At 48.6% G+C, this 19,403-nt stretch overlaps 1 protein-coding gene across 11 annotated transcripts in view; it reads right to left on the bottom strand.

The window, feature by feature from the left end:
- USP2 (ubiquitin specific peptidase 2) overlaps positions 1 to 19,403 on the bottom strand; it is a 185,761-nt gene that overhangs the window by 82,573 nt on the left and 83,785 nt on the right. For 2 of the 11 annotated variants that reach the window (XM_069224860.1, XM_069224859.1), the window contains exon 1: positions 4,533 to 4,728. The exons of the other annotated variants lie outside the window; for them this stretch is intronic. In XM_069224860.1, the coding sequence (XP_069080961.1) occupies positions 4,533 to 4,640 (108 nt within the window). In that variant the 5' untranslated portion in view covers positions 4,641 to 4,728. Of the gene's footprint in view, positions 1 to 4,532; positions 4,729 to 19,403 lie in introns of those variants that run through there. 11 annotated transcript variants of the gene reach the window in all.

The following is a 19,403-nucleotide window of genomic DNA, read 5'->3' on the forward strand; positions in this document are numbered from 1 at the left end:
GCTCTCCGTCTTGCTCCCTATGGAGTACCTGGCCTACGCAGTTGCTCTCCCTCCGGTTCCCTGTGTAGTAGGGGCTCTTCGTCTCATTCCCCATTGTGTATCTGTTCCTTGCTGTAGCGATCTCTCTAGTCCGCTCTGCATTATTGAGCCTCTACTGTCGCTTCTGCGCTCTTTCCCCCGTGGTGTATAGTCAATGATAAAACAGCTCCACACTCCAGCTGCCTCATGGAGTATGTCTTCCAAGTCAAAGTGGTCTCCTCCACTCTCCCATACGACCTACATTCTGCGGTTCTCCCCTCTAGTTATCCGTGGAGTAATTGTTGCATGCAGCAGACCTACCTCTGACGTTCCCAAACAATATATTTTCAGTGCATTAGCTCTCTGTCCCAATGCCTGATTTGTAAAATAACAAGTGCCAATGTCCAGTGCCTCTGTCAAATAACAAGGCTGTCTAATCTGAACTTCACCTCATACCTCTGCTCTGCCAATATTCTTTCCCTGCCCCTATATCTCACTCGTGTAGGTTCTTTTCTCTTCCTCTTTCTTTCCACTTTCTCTCTCTCTGTTTCTGGGTCAAAGTCTGTAGATTATAATTAATCTAGGGCCGCAGAAAACAATGAATGCCGGAAGGCCCCACCTGCAACCACTGGCTCAAATTCAGCACTACTGTGGACCCTTCATTCGCTCCTGTAGACGCCCCTCCCCCTTTCACCTCTGCTGTACGTCCCAGCAGCTGCACTCCTTGCACAAGATTCATACAGAATCGGTCTGACAAGTCAGTCGGGTATTGCTCAAGAGCCCTTTCAGAAAAGCCCAAGCAACAATGACGTCAACAACAGCTCCGCTTCCTGCATGCAGAGCAAGGGTGAAAGGTCGCTCTTACATAACCTCGCCTGCAGAGGAATTCTGGGTAATCCTGGACTTGTGATGGTTCACATTCCAGGAAGTGTTCCCGGCAGGCCTACGCTGGCGTCTTCACTCGGCAACCTTGAACTCAAAGGAAAACTCACTCATTCCTGTCACCTTCCACAACCCAAACTGCACAAGCGCCCCTCCTTCGTATGTCCTTAACTCCCTACTTTTACACCAACAACAATAGTTTGCATAAAAAAAGACCATGTCCGTCCCTATGCTCAACACCACTGACCACGACTTTATTTCAGGGACACTGATCATCAAGCAAGTAAAAGACATACAAGTGTGAAAATAACTACTTTCAGTCTAGATTTTAAGAAGTCACATGACTATGTGACTTGCAGGTCTGGACCACAAACTGCCGGTAAGCAGAAAATTGTGATAGGCAGAAAAACTTATATAAGGTATAAGTCCATCAGATGAGTTGTGAAGATACACAACTGGCAAGCAAAACCTTAGATGCCGATTTAGTTTGGTAGACAGGAACTCCATTGCAAAGGCAATGTAGTAATCTGTCAACTCAATCTTTGGTCCGCCTCCCTCATTTAGAGATGGGCAAACCTTACATTGATGGAAAACTTCCTCCATCGGATGGATGGAGTAGGGGATATCACAGGAAGAACATAACACTGCCCGCCCTATTTGGGGTGGCCGGAGTAATGCCTTTTTTTGCTGCCCATCGCCTGCAGGAAAAATTTGGCAGTAAGGGACAAGACAAGTATTACCCCCCACACCAGGAGAACACTCCCAGGGTGTGGGGTCATTAGTTTCTTGTTTTCAAGAAACCAACTCCCACTTTAAGAGTTTGTTTCCTAAAAACAAAAAAAAGGTTGGTGAACAGCTTTCAAAAGCGACAACAGTCATTCACCAAAATGTGTGTAAACTGAAATATACTGCCTCAATGATTGTTCCTTTGAATGTACGGAGATGACTGCTGAGCTGGTTGCCGTCTCTGAATCTGGCAAATGATAGTTCATCAAAGTGGCAGAGGAAATATTCCCCCGCCAGCCAGACTGCACTCCGCCGCAAAACCTTAAATCAAGTATTTAATTTTAAGTAGTGTGGGTGGTATGGAAGGCTTTCAACCTCAGCCCAGATCCTCTGTGCACAGCAACGTCTGACATTTCATGCTTTTTGGCCAACGGAATGGGGCATTCTGGTACTTCTAGTTTCTTTTTTCACAATGTAACTATGTTCCCTGAAACTCCTGCATGTTAAGTAATGTAGGCTGAAAAGTCTGTGCTGGCTGACATGGTGGGACATCTCGGCATCTTTGAATGAGTGCTCTTTGCAGATGTAGATTATATTTCGACAAAGTACGTAGATCTGCAGAAGGCTCAAAAACTGAACCTGGATCCTGCAGATAAGCCTGTAAATATACCAGTCACTTTTTCTTTAACCATTTTGCACACTTCCCTACCTCATCTCACACTAAGGCTTATATTTACTAATGGCTGAATCGGTCCTCGCACTGCTCTGTGCAATTCAGTACTGAGAGGGTTACCGAAAACATAACAGAAATAAACACTATATCCCAGGCTGTGAAGAATTCAGGTAACATAGCCATCACTGCTATAAACCTACAACAAAACTATCGGACAGTCCCCCGAGGCCAGTCTGTGTTCCCAGTATGAGCTTAACAGGAGAGACCCACAGAGAGGGGCCAGGCTTTGCACACGGCTTGAAGAAGAGAAAGACCCATGGAGGACAGGTTCTGCACACAGTGTGAGAGAAGAGAGACCAAGGGGCACATTTAGTAAACTTCCATGCAACACAGGGCAGCTAGCAAAAATGACATGCTGTGCTGGGTTAAAGGGATAGAGCAGAAATGCTCTATATTTATAAAGATATCCAGCATTTCTACTCTTTTCTTGACCTGGGGCATTGTGTGCAGCCTAGCGCCAACACATGCATCCGTGCACCATAGTGCAAGTTGCCTGTGTTATAGACAGGATTGTTTGTTGTTCAGGAACGGACACCTTCCTGTACAAAAACAATACTTAGAGCCATTTTCCTCATTTATGTGTGCTGCAGAAAATTAACAAGAGGATTAAAGATATTTCGCCTCCTTATGCTACACTCTGGAAGGCATAACATTTTAATGCATTCCCAGGATTACAAGTCTTTGTAAATTTGGGAATGCACTAAAATCCTTGAGTGGATGCATGGACATGCCCATGCTCCACTCATGGAATGCCTCCCAAGTTGAAATGTAACGTAATACAATCCAAGCAGCTACTTTGCATTACATTTCTTTACAAAGTCACGCAAGGCCACACAAATCTGGACTTGTATGGCTTTGTAAATGTTTACTGACACAAGAACAATGTAAAGGCTTCATTAATAAGGACCCAAGAGAGTGCTCCGGAGGCACTACACCCAGGGTCAGAAGAGAGAAAGTCGAGAGGCCAGGGTCTGCACACTTCTAAGGATTGTTTTTGTGCAGGAAAGAATGCAGCTATCCTTACAAGGGGGCCTGAGTTGGCACCTGTGTTGGCGATAGGCAGCCTCAAGGGTACTGGCACATGGACAGAGCTGAAGAGCGTCATATGTTAATTGATATGGCGCTTTTCAGTTCTCTCTTATTCAGGCAAAGCACCACAGCGACTTCCCCTGCTGCCCTGTGTTGCATAAATTTTAAGTAAACTCTCCACTATGTGACTGCTTGCTTCAGACTATAGTGAAAAAGCAACCCCAAGTTTCACTCAAATACACAAGCATAATCAGTCTCAGCTAGATAGTTACTATGTACGACTGTATGATAGTAATTACTGGTACTTGCCAGTTATCGCACAGAAAACAGTGGTTTTAATTAAAATGGGTAGTTCGTTTACTGCTGACATAACCTTTGAATAATTTCCTGTAATTTCCATAATTGATGTAAAAGCCACAAATTGTAGACTTCAACCAAATGGAATTCTTAAAATAGTCTTTACATCTAAATCAGTAAATAAAAAATTGATAACATGCCTCGTCGTTGTGCAAGGATGTCATCCCAGGAGAACCTGTAGCATTTACAAAACAAGGTCTTTGGTTTGTAAAGTGTGTTATAGGACCACTGTTCCCTGTTATCCGCTCTGTCTTCCACCACGAAGCCCATGACTCACACACCCCCCCAGGTCCCGAGTGTCACTGCCGCCTGGCAAACTTGCTCCCTCTTGGTCCCTGCTTGCCCATGCTCATCGGTGCACCCTGGTCCTCAGAACGAACCTCTCGCTGACAGAGGCGGCCGAGTGCCCTGCTTTCGATTGGCCCAGGATTCACCTTGTTCCCTGGTTCCCCGAATGCCTGAATGACTACTCCTCACGGATACTCTTAAACCAGCAAGGTTCTTCTGGTCGACCCTTGCCTCTGGTGGCCTCATCCTGTAACCTCTTCCCCGCAGTGCCTCCTTCTGCCAGCCCCGCTCGGTATCATCCACCCCGCCCCGCGATGCCACCTGCTGATAGCGGCCCCTTCGCCCAATGCCCCTTTCCTGTTTCCCACTCCCCACCCCGACGCCCCTGGCGCTACTTGCTTCCAGGTGCCCCTTCGAACATTCCTTCGTCCTTGCACGCTGCTCGTGACTACCCAGGTTAACTTTCACGCATTTGCCCTGCCCCTTCGATGCCCCTCACCTTGCTCTTGTTAAGCAGCAGTTCCACCAGGGTGGCGAAGCGCAGGGAGTTCGCTCGTAAGAGCTCCTGGAAACGGTACAGAGGTGAGGGGGGCACATTCTCGGGCATGGTGGTGACGGGATCAGGCGCTAGTACCCGGTGCCCCCTCAGAGTACGTGCCCCTGGTATGGAAGGAGGGAGGAAAAGGAACTCCGGACAGGAGGCCCCGCCCCTTCTTGGAGATCCGCCCTCCTCACCTGGGTGCCACCCTTCGCTTCCTGTGTCAACTACGAACGAACCAGGGCACCCTTTTCTCGCCGCTTCCCACCTGGCACACAGGGCTGCGCACTTACTCCCTGACACATAAGGCATGGCGGGCAATAATGTGTACTCACAGCCTCCTGGCAAACACAGCTGTGTGTACGAACCTCTCTAGCACATGGGACTGGCACTGATTGTATTGTACTCCTGCCTCCCTGCACACTCGGGCTTTCAGCTAGCTACCTCACATCACGCAGTATTGGCACAGAGGTTTATACGGACCCTTCCTGACACACTGAACTGTCTGTACACACTCTCCTACAACATGATTGTACTCAATCTAGCTGGAACACAATGCTATGCTTAAGAACGTCTCTCCTGGTACAGTGAACGTTGCATCTGCATTGTATGTACAACTCCGACGGCGCAGGTGGGCTATGGGCACAAACTCTTAGCACGCAGGGCTGTGTTTACATATTTCAGGTACAGATATCTGAGTGTACACATCCCTCTTTGCGCGCATGGCAGAGTGTGGCACGCAAAACGTACGGTCCAACTCTTCCTTCTTGCACACAGGAGTAGGCAACCTCCCTTCTGAAACAAAGCAGTGTGTGTATACAGGGAGTGCAGAATTATTAGGCAAGTTGTATTTTTGAGGATTAATTTTATTATTGAACAACAACCATGTTCTCAATGAACCCAAAAAACTCATTAATATCAAAGCTGAATATTTTTGGAAGTAGTTTTTAGTTTGTTTTTAGTTTTAGCTATGTTAGGGGGATATCTGTGTGTGCAGGTGACTATCACTGTGCATAATTATTAGGCAACTTAACAAAAAAAAATATATACCCATTTCAATTATTTATTATTACCAGTGAAACCAATATAACATCTCAACATTCACAAATATACATTTCTGACACTCAAAAACAAAACAAAAACAAATCAGTGACCAATATAGCCACTTTTCTTTGCAAGGACACTCAAAAGCCTGCCATCCATGGATTCTGTCAGTGTTTTGATCTGTTCACCATCAACATTGCGTGCAGCAGCAACCACAGCCTCCCAGACACTGTTCAGAGAGGTGTACTGTTTTCCCTCCTTGTAAATCTCACATTTGATGATGGACCACAGGTTCTCAATGGGGTTCAGATCAGGTGAACAAGGAGGCCGTGTCATTAGATTTCCTTCTTTTATACCCTTTCTTGCCAGCCACGCTGCGGAGTACTTGGACGCGTGTGATGGAGCATTGTCCTGCATGAAAATCATGTTTTTCTTGAAGGATGCAGACTTCTTCCTGTACCACTGCTTGAAGAAGGTGTCTTCCAGGAACTGGCAGTAGGACTGGGAGTTGAGCTTGACTCCATCCTCAACCCGAAAAGGCCCCACAAGCTCATCTTTGATGATACCAGCCCAAACCAGTACTCCACCTCCACCTTGCTGGCGTCTGAGTCGGACTGGAGCTCTCTGCCCTTTACCAATCCAGCCACGGGCCCATCCATCTGGCCCATCAAGACTCACTCTCATTTCATCAGTCCATAAAACCTTAGAAAAATCAGCCTTGAGATATTTCTTGGCCCAGTCTTGACGTTTCAGCTTGTGTGTCTTGTTCAGTGGCGGTCGTCTTTCAGCCTTTCTTACCTTGGCCATGTCTCTGAGTATTGCACACCTTGTGCTTTTGGGCACTCCAGTGATGTTGCAGCTCTGAAATATGGCCAAACTGGTGGCAAGTGGCATCGTGGCAGCTGCACGCTTGACTTTTCTCAGTTCATGGGCAGTTATTTTGCGCCTTGGTTTTTCCACACGCTTCTTGCGACCCTGTTGACTATTTTGAATGAAACGCTTGATTGTTCGATGATCACGCTTCAGAAGCTTTGCAATTTTAAGAGTGCTGCATCCCTCTGCAAGATATCTCACTATTTTGGACTTTTCTGAGCCTGTCAAGTCCTTCTTTTGACCCATTTTGCCAAAGGAAAGGAAGTTGCCTAATAATTATGCACACCTGATATAGGGTGTTGATGTCATTAGACCACACCCCTTCTCATTACAGAGATGCACATCACCTAATATGCTTAATTGGTAGTAGGCTTTCGAGCCTATACAGCTTGGAGTAAGACAACATGCATAAAGAGGATGATGTGGTCAAAATACTCATTTGCCTAATAATTCTGCACTCCCTGTACCTCCCTCGAACCCGAAGAACACAAAGCAGTGTGGCTCTAATCTCTCTTCTGACACACAGGACTCTGCGTCCCCCAGCACAAAATATTGTATGAACTCATTCTCGAGAGACACGTATATCTACCTCGTGACAAGAACAGCTGTACACCTTGTCCTGGTACAAAGCCCTAGTCCCCAGGGCTGTTTACATCCCTCCGTCTGCTGCACATGGGTGCGCACACACCTCTTTGGCACTCGGGATGTTTGTAAATATCTCTCCAGGCATACTGTACTGTCCACGTCTATCCTGCTCGACGGGACTGTCTGTGCAGATACACTTTCACGCAAATAGATGTGCGTGTCCTTCCAAGCACACAAGACTGTGTTTTGAATACAGAACTGTGCTGATCTCGTCTGGCACGCAAGATTGCCTGTACATCTTTTTGTACGGACATGAAAGCATGCACACGACCTGCCACCCTGATTCTGTAACCTCTCTGCAGGGCTTTAAGCAGATAAAAAGGTTGAGGGTTGGATCTTTAAAAAGGGAGTCGCCTATGAAGTGTAACTAGGAAAAAATTCCAAAGGGTGTGGCCTATATATTGAAAGGTGTGGCTTAAAACATGTAAACTAAAGTCCTCTGCTTCCCCTAGCTACCACTCTACTAGAGGTTTGACACAGTGAAGGACATGCAAGTAAAACAAGTCAAACTATTAGCTTTGCCACTGTTTATTAACAGAACAAACAAGCATTTGCAATGCAACGGGTCTCGCGTTTGCTCGTGTTAGAGCTGATAGCGTTGTATACTCCTAACCCGACTTTTCACTGGTAATGAAACCTATTGGCAAAAGTGCATTTATGTACGTAGCCCGAAAAAGTGCAATTAACTGTTTAACAGGGCCGATATTATGTAAAGCGCTCGACTTCTGCCAAGCGAGATCGCGCTGGGAAAATAGAGAAAAAGTAGTCCACGAGCTGGACAGAAAACAGCGAGCCTTGCATGTTTTCTGTACTTGGTCGATGCGCTCGAGGAGGGCTATCCACCGGAAAAGGCATGACATGTGCATGCCTTCCACTAATGAAATCAAGCACATTCTAACAGGCAAGCCCACAAGCCAATGACAGACACTGACGTTATGTGGACAGGGCCCGAGGCCTTTTTAATTACTAAAGCGTCTCGCTTAGCGAAACGCATGCGCAAGCGCATGCGACTCAGACTCGACCCTAAAAAATGAGTAAAAACAATGAAGCAGTTGTGAATAATTAGAACTGAAAATGTTTCAAATCCGACAATATGACCCGTTGAATTAAACATTACTAAGGTCTGTGGAAGGGGCTGCAGTCCTTGGAGTATCTCAGTCACTCCAGTTTGTCCCTTCACACCACTTTCCTATGCAGTTCAGCTCTGCCCCCCCCCCCTTGAGAGCAGCAGCAGCTGCAAAACTTTAACAACTAAACGATAATAAACTGTGTTTATTATCGTTTAGTTGTTAAGTGGGCGGGGCCATGGGGGATGACGGGGACTTGGGGGCGTGCACTCCCCTCAGTCCGCATGTGAGTTTGGCCAGCTGTCTCGGGTTGGCCAAAGACACTTGCGCACTGTGCTCTCTCCAACCCGACACTGTGTTGCCGGGCTGGAGAGAGCAGGCTCCCATTCTGCCTGGGAGCGCCTTAGCTGGGAGCTCCAGCCAACCCTAACGCTGCTCAGAGCAGGATTGGCCGCAGGGCAGGCTCGAAGCATGTGCCTGCCTGTAGTGACCAGAAAAGAGGAGTGGCACCGCCGCGAAGCAGGTAGTTTTTTTATTTTATTTTTTTAATTAAAGGTTTTTGCTTCCTCCCCACCCTCCACGCGCTGCTCCCTCTTTACTGCCACCACTGCTGCAGTTGCTCTGTAAGGCATTTATGCCTTGTTCTCCCGTAACTTTCTGAAATCGTACACTTGTATATCTCACGCCTACTCTCTTTTCTACTCAGCACTCACTTCTTACACTCTCCTTCATGATTTTTCTTGCATTGCCTTTACTTCACCATCCCCACTACATGCACAATGCACCCGCCCGCCTCTTAGCATTGGATTTTTCATTACTTTCGCCCTGACAATATTTCGACAGCAGGGTACCTCCCTCATTCACTCACTTTAAAGCACAGAATCGAAATTACAATTGGCACACATGGCCATTGCTATGCTCCAACTACCAGAGAGAGGCCAAGGACTGGATGGCCATATATACTTAACACCTTTATGACCCACCCCCCAGGCACAGTGAGAAAACTCACACTGCCTTCAGTTCAACTACAGAGCTCTCAGTCATGCCTACTGTAAACATCCACAGACTCGGCTCACACAGGCACCAAGTGAAAACACAGTTCACTGTGCACACTACACAAGGTTACCTTGCACGAAATGTATACAGATACATGACATCCTGGAAAAGTAAACACTCTTAAATAATGCAAGATTAGGTTAAATACTTTAAATGTAAACAGGAACTACATTGTTGACTTGAAATGGCTGAAGTGTTTTACAGTCACTGCTCAGGAAACGGTGTCTTTGCCTGTTAAGTTTAGGACATCAATATGGGGCATTAGGGGACCCAGTCTAATGTCAGTGTTAATTACTGCCGGGTTTGAGACCAGCAAGGACACGCCCCACTTAAATCTCAACCTTAGCGTCACATGCCTCTCTGTATAAACCCCCTTCTTTTCCCCGTTACACACAGTGGCGTAACGAAACTGGAGAGGGTCCCCCTGCAGATAGCATGGAGGGGGGCCTTTTCCGGACTCACTGAGGCCACGTGCTGGGTTGAGGAGGGGGGGCCTGGAGCTCGCCTAACACCCCTCCCCCCCCCCCCACCCCCCCCCCCCCCGCGCCGTGGGGGCCGTTCTTTACCCCCTGGTGTGAACTCTCTTCGGACAAACGTCAGAGGTGGAGGGGCGGAGATCTACAAGTCGGAAGCGCAACGGCTCTGAAAGTGGGAGGAGAAGGGGGCGTTGCTGTTCAGGCCCCCACCACAAACTTTAGAGAGGCTCAGTAAGAAAAGGCTGTGGCTGCAGGGGTCACCTCCAGCTCCGGCCTGCGGCCCGTCTTCACCCCATCTGCCCTAAATACGGTTCCTATCACAAAGAACCATCCTGTTTCGTGATTTGATGGTCCTGGGTCTGGCAAACAGCTGTTACTCGCGCTTTAAAGAGCCAGGTACTGGTATACTCCGGCGTGCTCAGTGCTGTATGGGGCTGATACTGACATAATGTGTGCAGAATGAGACTGACTGGGCATGGCACACCGGTTCCTGATCGGGGCAGGCTAGCAATCTGGTACTTGCACAACGGATGTTAGGATGCCTTGTACTGGCATATTGATTAAAGCCACCGACACATTGGTTGTAGGAATACTCTGGCACTGATCCACTGTTCTGAGAGGGGAGTTTGGAACTGGTAAACTGGTTCCGGGAGGAGGATGTGATGCACTGCCACGCAGGGCGCAGAAAGAGGCTGGGGTCAGAGCGGCGGCTGTCTGGTGGTACCGGTGCTCTCGGCTAAGTTGACCAGAATTTTAAGGTCAGAAACAGGGACGTTTCACAAAAAATAGAGTAAGGACTACAATTTTACTTCAACCGATCGCACAGAGAGACAGCGCTCATCAGCACAGAATTACAGAAGCGGAACTTGGAGCAAAAATAAAATGCTTTTTTAAAGCCAGTATAACGCCTGTTAATTAAATAGGTTTCTGATAACATCTGCTAACTCTCTTCTTTGGAAAACAGAAAGTCACCTCCCACAGCGTTCATGCGATCCTCTCGTAAATACAGCGACATGACTTAAAATTCCCGAAATCTTCCGGGACTGCTGGTGAAAAACCGGGCCTGTCCTGGCAAAACCGGGACGCCTGGTTACCCTACATCCGGCACACGGTGGCTTGCCTTTACCCACAGCGTCCTTGAGAATAAAGGTCAAACGGGTGGCCCGCGGGCGGGGGTGATAGGATGAGAACTGTCAAACACACGAACAAAGGAAGGACTCGATGTTCCAAGAGGGACCCACGTCACCCTTACATCAAGCATTCCTCCATGGTGGCGGGGGATGAGGGGGTGGGGGAAGCAGATTCTGGTTGGCTTTTGTACCCACTAGAGCAATAAAGAGCAATGCCATGGTGGGCGTGGTGTGGGGATAGTCGGACTTAGGGAGCGTGGGAAAGCACAGAAGGGAGCTGTCTCCTAAAGAGCATGCAACCTTCTGGTTGTCAATTCCTTTCCAGACCTTTGTACTGGCACCTTCTTGTGCAATCTCTCCTTGGGAGCACAAAGCGTGCGGGACAATCACCTGACCAGCACTTAGTGAGCCCTGGGACACCGAGATAGAGTGGCAGTGAGGCAGCGTAAGCCCTGGCACATGGGGCCAGTGACACCGAGGCACAGCGAGCCCAGTGGCACTGAGGCAGAGCAAGCCCTGGCACACCAGGATAGAGTGACACTGAGGCAGAGGGAGCTCTGGCACATGGGACAGAGTGCCACTTAGTGAGCCCTGGCACAACATTATAGAGTGGCACTAAGCCAGAGCGAGCCCTGGCACATGTGACACTGAGGCAGAGTGAGCCCTGGCACACCGGGACAGAGTTGCATTAAGGCGGAGTAATCCCTGGCACATGGGGCCACTGGCCCTGAGGCAGAGCAAGCCCTGGCCCAAAAGGATAGAGTGGCACTAAGGCAGCGGGAGCCCTGGCACATGGGGTCCAGTGGCACTGAGACAGAGCGAGCCCTCGTATACTGGGGCAGCGTGACTCTGAGGCAGAGCAAGCCCTGGCACACTGGGATATAGTGACACTGAGACAGAGCGAGCCCTGGTATACCGGGATAGAGTGGCATAAAGGCAGAGCGAGCCCTGGCAAACCGGGACAGAGTGGCACTGAGGCACAGTGAGCCCTGGCACATGGGACAGAGTGCCACTGAGTGAGCCCTGGGACACTGAGATAGAGTAGCACTGAGGCAGCGCAAGCCCTGGCACATGGGGGCCAGTGACACCGAGGCAGAGCAAGCCCTGGCACACCAGGATAGAGTGAAACTGAGGCAGAGAGAGCTCTGGCACATGGGCCAGAGTGCCACTTAGTGAACCCTGGCACAACATTATAGAGTGGCACTAAGCCAGAGCGAGCCCTGGCACAATGGGGCCAGTGGCACTGAGTCACAGCCAGCCCTGGCACACCAGGATTAGAGTGACACTGAGGCAGAGTGAGCTCTGGCACACCGGGACAGAGTGGAATTAAGGCAGAGTAAGCCCTGGCACATGGCGCCACTGGCACTGAGGCAGAGCAAGCCCTGGCACACCAGGATAGAGTGACACCGAGGCAGAGTGAGCTCTGGCACATGGGACAGAGTGCCACTTAGTGAGCCCTGGTACAACATTATAGAGTGGCACTAAGCCAGAGCGAGCCCTGGCACATGGGGGCCAGTGGCACTGAGTCACAGCGAGCCTGGCACACCGGGATTAAAGTGACACTGAGGCAGAGTGAGGCCTGGCACACCGGGACAGAGTGGCATTAAGGCGGAGTAAGCCCTGGCACATGGGGCCACTGGCCCTGAGGCAGAGCAACCCCTGGCACACCAAGATAGAGTGGCATTGAGGAAGAGCAAGCCTTGGCACATAGGGGCCTGTGGCACTGGGTCGAAGCAAGCCCTGAAACACTGGGATAGCATGGCACTGAGGCAGAGCGAGCCCTGGCACACCAGGATAGAGTGGCACTGAGGCAGAGTGAGCCCTGGTACTCCTGTATATAGTGGCACTTCTGGATAGAGTTGCACTGACGCAGAGCGAGCCCAGGCACATAAGGGCCAGTGGTACTGAGGCAAAGCGAGCTCTGACACACCGGGACAGAGTGGCACTGAAGCAGAGCGAGCCTTGGCACACTGAGACAGAGTGGCACTGATGCAGATTGAGCCCTGGCACATGAGGTAGAGTGTTACTTAATGAGCCCTGGTACACCGGGATAGAGTGGTACTGAGGCAGAGCGAGTCCTGGCACACAGAGGCATGGGACGAGCAACTGCATGAAGACTTAAAGATTCACTTAACAGTCCTGTAAGTGTGCAACAGAGTAAGCCCTGGTACACAATGGGAGTGTGCTACATAGCGAGCTTAGTTATTTTAGTGCACAGTGCCACGTAGGGTGCCATGACGTGGAAGGATAAATGCCATGGAGTGCACCCTGTCGCAATGGCAGGATGCCACAGATTAACCTCTGTCATACATTAGGGAAATGACATACAAGATAAACAGGGCAACTGCCACATAGTGAGCATGACAGTCAATGGCATGGGCTACAAAATGAAGTCTGTCACACCAGGGCAATGTGCCAAGTAGTGAAGCCTGCTTCACTGGATAGAGTGGTAGATCGGCAGAGAGTGGGTCCTGAAAAAATGCAAGGTTAGTTGTGACGTAGCAAGTGAGTACTGATGGTTGTTTTTCTGTCTCCCATGGTAGCTACATAGAACATAAACATCATGGCAACCCGCAGTTAGGCAAATCATATGTGTTGCCCAAACATTTGGCAGTCACCATCAACCCTCCTAAACCAATTCACTCTCTATAGAGAGCATACAACACAGCCATGACATCCGCCACACACCAATAGGATTGGACACTTCAAAGTGCTATAAACTCTCTCTCAACAACAACACTACGGCCCTTATTACGAATGCGGCAGTCGGACCGCCTCCAAAGTGGCGGTCTGACCGCCATGTTACGACTGTGACGGAGCTGCCATTGTTGGACTGCCAGCACCGCAAGGTTACCGCCGGTCGACAGCCTGGCAGTGCCGATGGTCTTAATCTGCTAGGGTGGCGCTGCAAGCAGCACTGCCCTGGGGATTAGGAGTAAGTTCCACCGCAATGCAAAGGTTGGCAGAGACGGGGTGCCGGGGCCCTTGCACTGCAAATGCACTTGGCATGGGCAGTGCAGGGGCCCCCATGACAGCCCCGTCACGCTTTTTACTGCCTGAATTACAGGCAGTGAAAAGCATGAGGGGTGCTGTTGCACCCGACGCACCGCAACATTGCCGCCGGCTTGATTACGAGAGGCCAGCAGGTGGAAAACGGTTTTCTAACCCAAAAAGTTTGGCGGGTCGCCTCCGCATAATAAGACCAAATATCTCGATGACTGTAATACAGCCCATCCAGCAGGTCCGCATCTACCCTCACCAGTCCCTCCACGAATATAAAGACATTCTCTCAAGTGAAGGATGTGGGCTGGTGGTCCAGCTGACAGCCAACAATTTTATGAGACCTGCATTATAACCAGGGCCAGTGTAATATGAAGCAAGGGACGACCAAATTATGCGGGAGGGTTGACTAAATTATGCAGCAACAAAAGGCAAAATATGTGGCGTAAGAGGCACATTTTGTGTTCGCATGACTTACTTATTCTGTAGTTTTACCCATTAATACTGTCTGTGAAAAATGTTTTGTCCCATCAGTACCAGTATAATACCCAAATGTAGCAACAAACAGTTTAAAGATGGAAAGTCAACTTTGCTAAGGGATTTCCACTGCATGACAACACATTTTGTTGCATTTTTAGTAATTTTTGATCTATTTGAGCTAGAAGCTTCATTTTTCGTTAAAATCTGCAAATTATGCAGCAGATGATTGATTTTGTGGCAAATGCTGTAAATACATAATTATGAAGAAAGCCCAGCTAGCTCAGAATCGCATAATTTAAGTGATCTTCATAATAACTATCTGTGTACGCTCTGTATCCCACTATTTTCCCACCACCATATTAGCACACGGCGCAACCCAAGATAGGATAACAGCGCCACTCTGGTCATTCACACATTTCATCAAAACGCTTTCCATATGGGCCACACTGCAATTCAACACTTCGAACCAAGCACACCTACACTATGTATATGCTACCCACCTAATAATGCATTCCAGCGTCTTGTAATGGTATGAGGCACGATCCATGTGCAATTACAGGACCAGCAGCTCACAGAAGCGACACAAAGTCCACAGAGCTTGTATAGTGCCTAAACCAAAGTAGCATGTAGACATTGCACTGTGACTTCAGATGGTCATAGTGCTGGATAACTGGGGATTCAAGTTCTTTTTTGTATTATTATCACCTGGTCACGTGCCTCCTTAACACTGATCGTGAGCTGAATCCAAAGTAAGCATTCCAACACCCGGAGACACCTACCTGCAAACGTGAGTCTACATCGTCGTACTCCAGAAGTTTTACGTCTTTCGACCCGAGATCAGCGCGAGGCCTGCCACACCAGACTGCCACAGACAGACAGAGCCATACAAGGGCAGAATGCCACAGAGCAAGCCCTGCTACACAAGGCCCCTGTACCACAGAACCAGCCCTGCGACATAAGCGCCACAGAGCGAGGCCTGCCTCGCCAGCGTGCCATACCGCGAGCCCCGCCATACCGTGGCAGAGTGCCAGCGAGCAAGCCCTGCCACAACAGGGCACGTAGCTACAGAGCCACACACAAGCAGAGTGCTGCAGACCGAGCCTCGTTGCACAGGGCCACAGCAAAGCAAGTTTGCAGTTTTGGCGCCAGGTGCACATACTTGCAGTATGGATCTTTAAGAGGCCGGAAAGAGGAGACCGGGTACAACGCTGATATTTTTAGCCCCCACATCTCCAAGTTTCCTTCTCCGACTCAAAGAGGGCAGCTTCTTTTCACCTAAAAGATCCCAGCTTATGTCTATGCCGCTGCTTCACTCTGAGGCTGTGGCCGAAAGCGAACGATACTCCCTCTTTACACTGCCGCTCAGCCTTATGGGAAATCACAAAAAAGAGCTTTCAGAGAAATACTGAGAGAGGTTCCACCCACAAGTTGGTGCCACTGAGTATAGGATTTAATTGGGGTAAAGGTGTGTGCTTACACTGAAATAGGGCTTCAGCTTGTTGTAAAGCTTATACTCAGTAGAACAGGCCTGAGTTGGTTACTCTGTCTAGCCAATGAATATGGCTTCATGCCAAATATATTTATAATTATGAAATGTTACGACAAAGGGAGTAGGCCAGGAATACCTCATGTGAAATGCATTTAGTAATATAAATTCATTTAAGGATGGGTTGTTATTGCTCTACTTTAAAGCTGCAGAGAAGGATTTTGTTACATGGATGCTCACAGATTATACTGCAGTGGGTAAAGGTTTCGTTGTTGATTATTACTCTGTGAGAAACCTTGTTAGGCCCTCTTAGAGGAGATAGTCTTTTACTTGGCCAACTGTTATTTTGTACATTTTTAAATTTGGTGACTGTGTGCATGATGGTTTGCAGTCACAACAGTAGGCCTAAATAGGTTAAGAAGACAAGCTATGGGCCTGGTTGGTACACTTGAAAAAGCTATGTCCGATGCCATAGGCCTCACCTGCCTATTATGAAAATGTATGATACAAGTTGTAGTCCTTGCTTATTTATTGGGGAAAGCATTTGTTAAAACCAGGAGGCATTTAACAGTGGGTTATTCTAAAGGATCCCTCGCATCCTGCATCGTACAACCTGATTGCAGTAGTAAATATAGATTATAAAGTCCTTAGTAAGATCCTGGCCAACTGTGTCCAGATGGTTCTTCCACTTCTGATTCATACTGACCAAAACAGGTTCACCCCGGGCAGAAACACTTCTCTAACAATCCAGCGGCTTTACAGAATTATAGAGGCTGTACAAGGGTGATGGCGCTGCCCTGGTATTTGATTTACCTAAGACATTTGACACTTTAAGCTGGAAATATTTATTTTGTGTGCTGTTAAGATTTGGCTTTGGAGCTCGCACTATTAGACTGGTCTTACTGCTTTACACTGACCCAAGATTCCAAGTCCTGTCCAAAGGGTTGCTTTCCATAGAATTACCAATTCGCAGGGGCACAAGAAAGGGCTGCCACCTCATCCTTCTTCCCATTTGTGCTGCTGATGGAGACCCTAGCAGCTCGTTCTAAGCATGGTGGAAGGAAGTGGTGTATCCTCTACTAGCTCTACATGAATTATGTTCTTTCCGAATGATCTAACAGATGACCACTTTGGTGTTGCCCACTTCCTAACCTACTTTGGAGAGATTCCAGGCCTCTGAATGAGCTGGAGTAAATCTTGTTTATTCCTGCTGACCTGTACTAAAATCCCAGTGTTTCTGGACCTAGGGGAGGGGTCGGGACTTTGGGAGGATACATCTTTCTAGCACCTTGGTATCTGGATATTCCACGCCAAATGAGATCTTGTGGCTGGCAATCTTTCAGTAGCAGTACCTTTTATTCAATCTCAGGTAGCCTTTTGGCAGTCCCTTCCCCTTCTTGGTAATGGGTTGCATCACTGTCTCAAAGATGGGGATGCTACCTCACCGTCTTATCAACTTTGCCAATCTTCCAATATTTTTCCCTTGGAAAATTGTTCAGAGTCTGGACAACAATAGTGGGTGGCCTTATACGGCACCACTCTCACTGTAGGGTTGCTCTTTTCTAATTGCAGCTACCACCTAAGCAGGTATTATTATTATTATTATTACACAATTACCTAAATGGTGCCAGTTGCAGGGTGCACAGCCAAGTCTTAGCAAATTCTTAAACTGACTAAGCTCAGAGGTCTGCCAAAGAGGTTTAGGCATGCTATTCCAGTGGGGAGAGGCCAGTAGAGATAATTCTCTACCACCCACCCGTAAAAGTTTACATTCTGGCTGCAACAAGAGGTTTGCATCTGTGGAACACAGATAGAGACCAGGACGGTAACAATTAAATTTCCCCCCAAGGTAGAGAGGGCCACCCTGATGGAAGGCCCTGTGGATAATGCACAGGGACTAGAAAATGATCCTTTTCAGCACATTAGGCTGATGTAGTTTTTTTAGGGCACAATCAGACGAGGCTTGGGGAAGGGAGAGAGAGACAGACGTGCGGCCACAGTTTGAATGCTGGAAACATACTTGATTAAATAGTCTGGAGTACCTAAGAATAGAGAATTGCAATAGTCCAACTGGCTTAAGACAGTGGTCTCAACAATCACAAGCTAGTGAACAGCAGGAAGAAGAGGTCATATCTTTCGGAGAATTTTGAGAACAGGTGGAGGCTAACCTATTTACATGGGTTGTCCACGATAGACCACTACTGCTTAGCAGCCCAACTACCATGGCTCTCCCATTGCATTGTGGTTTATTACCGTGAGGAAATAATTTTTTTCATATCCCACTCAACTGAGCTGGCATATTAGTGCTTTTGTACCCGGGGACCTGCCCTAGAGACAGTTTCCCTTGCCTTCTGCGGGTGGTATTCAAGTGCTTAACTAGAGGTTTACAGGTCACTAAAATTCTCACCCCAATATGCTCCCACAATACCTCTTCTTGGTCTTCCCAAATGCCAGGGACACCTATGCCAGAATCACTACACTGGGTGATGCTTTTTTAAATGATCAGCTCCTTCCACACGTAGCCCTTTCAGAGCAGTATGACCTTCATAAGGGACAATGGCCCTCATTACAATATTGGCGGGCGGCAACCGCCGGTCGCCAAGTTGTAACCGTCGTGCCCATTCCGACATCCCCGCTGAGAGTTTCTGCCTGCTGGCCCAGCAGCGGGGATGTGGGCAGCAACATGGGAGCCAGCTCCAAATGTGTTGCGGCTGTGCGACGCGTGCAGCTGCACCGGTCGTGCTTTTCACTGTCTGTACAGCAGACAGTGAAAAGCAGTGTGAGGCTGTATCAGGGGGCCCCTGCACTGTCCATGCCAAATTCACGGGCAGTGCAGGGGCTCCCAAGGGCCCTGCGACTCCCCTTCTCGCCAGCCTTTCCATGGCGGTTCCAACCGCCATGGAAAGGCTGGCGGGAAGGGGACTCATAATCCCCTGGGCAGCGCTGCAAGCAGCGCTGCCCTGGCAGATTACAACCGCCGGGACGGCGGTATGACCGCGGCGCTTCCGCTGCGGTCATAATCCCCGAGTTTGTACTGCCAGCCTGTTGGCGGTACAACCTCCAAGGCTCCTTACCATGTATTCTACAGGGAATAAGGGGAATTCGGGAATCAGAGAGACCTACTCATCATCTCATACAAATCACTTTGGGCAATGTCCATAGACTCATTAGTTAAGTCTCTAGAGCCTTAATCACCCATTCACCGATTTCATTGCAACCTCTTAAAGAGTCCTGGGAGGAGTAGGTAGATCCCTACATGTTAGAGTACCCACAGAAAATCTCCAGAAATACACAACTAAAGGTGATACAAATCATATTACATAGGGTTTGTCTCTCCCCCAAAACAGCTGTGGAGAATTTTTCCTGCGGCCTCAGATTTGCGCATCAGGTCCGGCTCCCAAGCGACAGCACTGAAGCATATGCAGATAGGTAGTTATAGGAAAAGGCCTCTTGTATCTTCTTGTGCACTGAAGCCCTTGACAGGAGGTCAGCTTTATGACCCTTGGAGTCCACTTCTTTGTCCTAGGTAGCAGAGGGAAAAGTTCTAGTATTCTAGGTCTCCTCTCAGGTTACAG

Source organism: Pleurodeles waltl, chromosome 3_1 (genome assembly GCF_031143425.1).
Source record: "Pleurodeles waltl isolate 20211129_DDA chromosome 3_1, aPleWal1.hap1.20221129, whole genome shotgun sequence".
In the NCBI taxonomy this organism is placed as follows: Eukaryota; Metazoa; Chordata; class Amphibia; order Caudata; family Salamandridae; genus Pleurodeles; species Pleurodeles waltl.